This window comes from Nematolebias whitei, chromosome 3 (assembly GCF_014905685.2).
Source record: "Nematolebias whitei isolate Nwh7 chromosome 3, NemWhi1, whole genome shotgun sequence".
In the NCBI taxonomy this organism is placed as follows: domain Eukaryota; kingdom Metazoa; phylum Chordata; class Actinopteri; order Cyprinodontiformes; family Rivulidae; genus Nematolebias; species Nematolebias whitei.
The window spans coordinates 1,548,900-1,552,310 of record NC_056500.1 but is presented as its reverse complement, the minus strand read 5'-3'; the positions used below and the strand labels follow the sequence as shown (position 1 = coordinate 1,552,310).

Sequence of the window (3,411 nt, the reverse complement as noted above, 5' to 3'; positions counted from 1 at the left end):
CCTCCTCTGGCCCCCCAGGAGCCTCCTCTGGCCCCCCAGGAGCCTCCTCTGGCCCCCCAGGAGCCTCCTCTGGCCCCCCAGGAGCCTCCACAGGCCCCCCAGGAGCAAGGCGCGGGTCATGTCAGGTAGGGCCTCACCTGTAAGGTGCATCCAAACACTCCGATCATGAGCATGGCGATGCACAGGTACTCGGAGAAGACGTCCCACCAGGGCTTCAGGACCCGAAACTGGGAGCTGTGGTCGGAGCCGAGGCTTTTAAACTCCCCCAGCGGGATCATCCTGCCGCTTCACACCTGTGCACACGAAGGAGGGACACTCAGGTGGAGGTGGGCTTCAGACCCTCGCGCCAAGCTGGAGCTCCGTGAAGACATGACGGAGGAGAAGTTGCTCCCCCACCAGGAAACAGCAGAAACCTGACGTCATCATTTACTTGTTCTTGACGCACGCGCCTCGTTAGTGAACAACAAAAAGTTTTCACGCGGACCCACGTGAAAAAGTTCAGAAACTTGTGAACTCGCGACAGTAAAGAGGCGCGCGCAGCCAGGTGAGTCTTACCTGCTCCTTCATCACCTTGAGAGGAAGGTGGGGGCACACACCCCTCCACATCCGGCCACGACTTTCACAATAAAACTCCACGGACAGGCGTGTCCTGAGAGGACGTGACCCTGTCCTCGTGGCCGGCGGCAGCCTTTGATCCTCGTGAGGCGCCCCCCCCCCCCCCCCCCATGTCCTCCACACGGCGTGTTTACCTCATTACAAAATAAAATACACTTTTATGACAGAACTACCTGTCACGTGTTTATTTCACGTCCAAGCAAATGACGTCACTTTGAGACGCTTCTAGAAATTTCTGTGAGAATGAAGCTGAATGTCTGCTGAAACATGCTGAACAAGCTAAAAGGAGCACAACACTAGCTAACAGACAAATCTAGTAAATAATAACAATAATAATAATAATAATAATAATAAATAAGAATCTGTTGGACTCCTGGCAGGGACCAATGCAGACATGTTCCTGTTTTTAGTTTTCTACATTATCCTTACAATCCAGCTGTTTTTGTTACTTTTCTTTTTTTAGCCATCCTATCTGTAAAACAATAATAATCTGTGTGACTTTTTATAACTGTTTGTTGTTGTTGTTCTTTGTTAAACCAGGTCTCTGTTGTTAATGAGTCCTCGAGGCTCAGTGGGACTAACTGTAGAAATAAAGGCTGAATGAAAAAAAAGCTAAATAAAAGCTAAAAGTAAGAAAATGCTGGTTAAAGGTAACAGTATGGAAGCTAAATGCCATGCTAGTTAAAAACAGCTAAATGTTAGCTAAAAGTCACAAGTTGTAAAATGCTAACCAAAAGCAAAAGGTATCAAAATGTGGCTAAAAGCTAACTAGCTAAAAGCAGAAACATGTCAGCTAAAAACTAAAGAGTGGCAAAAGAAAATCAAAACATATAAAAGTTGAAGCATGTTTAGAAAAGAACCAAGTTTAAATTTAATTTAAATCATTTTACAGGGAAAACATTTACCAGTTAATCATTGTGCAACATGTTAATGGTTTTACTGTTAAAAGTACAAAGTGAACGCACGACGACGGGAGGAGGGAACCCTCCTCTGCTCAGAGACGTTTCCTGTCGTGGAGATTGTGAAGATTAAACTTTAATTCTCTGTAAATCCTCTCAGAGGAGGATTTCTATCAGATAATAACAAACTGCAGCTTGAACAGGAAGCTGGGCTCTCAGCCGACACCTGGGTGTTCGTCTAACTGCAGGGGGGGACCGGGGGGTCAGGGCCCACTGTGGGCTGAGAAACAACAACCTCAACAGTTCATCATCAGTGTCTGTACGTCAGGCTCAGATCTTTTAAAGTTTTATTTTGTGGATCAAACGTGAAATTTATTTGTTTATTTATTTACTGGGTCTGGAAAATAGATTCTGTCTGGATCGGGGTCACAGACCAGCACCTGGGAACCCCGAGTTCATTAAAAAACATTTAGGCAAAAAGCCGTTGGTTTGTTTTACGGCAGCGCTCCAGTTAAATATTCATTTTTTAGATGAGTCGTTTTACTCGTTGACCTTCCGGAACCGTTTTTGAATCCACCGTATTCATTCATTCATTCATTCATTCATTCATCCATTCATTCATCCATCCATCCATCCATCCATCCATCCATCCATCCATCCATCCATCCATCCATCCATCCATTCATCCATCCATCCATCCATCCATTATCTTTACCCGCTTCTTCCATTTTGGGTCACGGGGGTCGCTGGTGCCCATGTCCAGCAATCACTGTGTGAGGGGCGGGGGACACCCTGGACAGGTCTCCAGTCCATCACAGGGACACATAGAGACAAACGAGACAAACAACCATTCACTCTCTCTCTCACACCTAGGGACAATTTAGAGTTACCAATCAGCCTAACATGCATGTTTTTGGTCTGTGGGAGGAAACTGGAGCACCCGGAGAAAACCCACGCATGCACGGAGAGAACATGCAAACTCCACCCAGAAAGGCCCCTGGACCGGGGTTTGAACCAGGGACCTGCTCGCTGAGAGGCAGCAGCTCTACCAGCTGCGCCACCGTGCTGCCCCAGGAAAACACATATTTGTAATATTTTAGTTTTTATTGCGCAGAAGTTCTCCTGAAGGTATCTTCCAAACGTTTCGTTATAAAAGTCCATTTTTATTTTTGCTGCCTCTCTCCACCTGTCAGCTGCAAACCTTCAGAACTTTAAATCAGGAACTGGTCGATTATTATTGAAGCCACGAGAAAAAAGAAGTCCAGCCTCTTTTTGACTGGAGCTTGTTCTTCTTGCAGACTGGGGGGAGGACCTTTCACCTCCTGGATTCCTTTCAGACTTTATGGTTCTACAACTTTCTGTTTGTTGCATCACGATGAAAATGAGCTGCTGTGTTCAGATCTTGGGTTGTTTCATGGCTCACTGGGACCAGTGGCCTCACCTTTATTTGGCAGAAGGGATTCATAGTTGACCTCCTGACCCCCTGTTTGTTTCAGATGCTGCGGCTGCAACACAACTATGAGCCTTTTCACCACAGAGGCCGAAGGTTTGAGGACTTCATCATGTTTGATGTTCAGTTCACGTGGATCAATCTGTACGCTGGAGGTGCCACAGCATGTTTTGATCTTGTTCTCCTGGTCTTAGTCAAACCAGCTTCATGTGACCGTAACATTTTTTACGTTGGATCCTAAACCTTCTTCATCTGAGCTGACCTAAAACGTACGAAGTTCTGATCAAACGGAGCAAAAACATGAATTAAACTCCAAAGTTGTCGGCAGAAAAGGACAAACTGAGTTTTGTTTCTGAAACTTCGGCTGTCATCTGAAGTAAGCCACCTGAAGTAAATCACCTTAAGTAAGCCTCTTAAAGTAAGTCATCTGAAGTAAGTCACCTGAAG

General features: G+C 45.9%; 1 protein-coding gene across 1 annotated transcript in view; it reads right to left on the bottom strand.

Annotated features, from left to right (window-relative positions):
- si:zfos-323e3.4 (volume-regulated anion channel subunit LRRC8E) overlaps nucleotides 1–298 on the bottom strand; it is an 8,830-nt gene extending 8,532 nt beyond the window's left edge. The window contains exon 1 of the mRNA XM_037674409.1: nucleotides 138–298. Coding sequence (XP_037530337.1) covers nucleotides 138–278 — 141 coding nt within the window. The 5' untranslated portion in view covers nucleotides 279–298. The remainder of the gene's footprint in view (nucleotides 1–137) is intronic.
- Nucleotides 299–3,411: the final 3,113 nt, after the last annotated feature.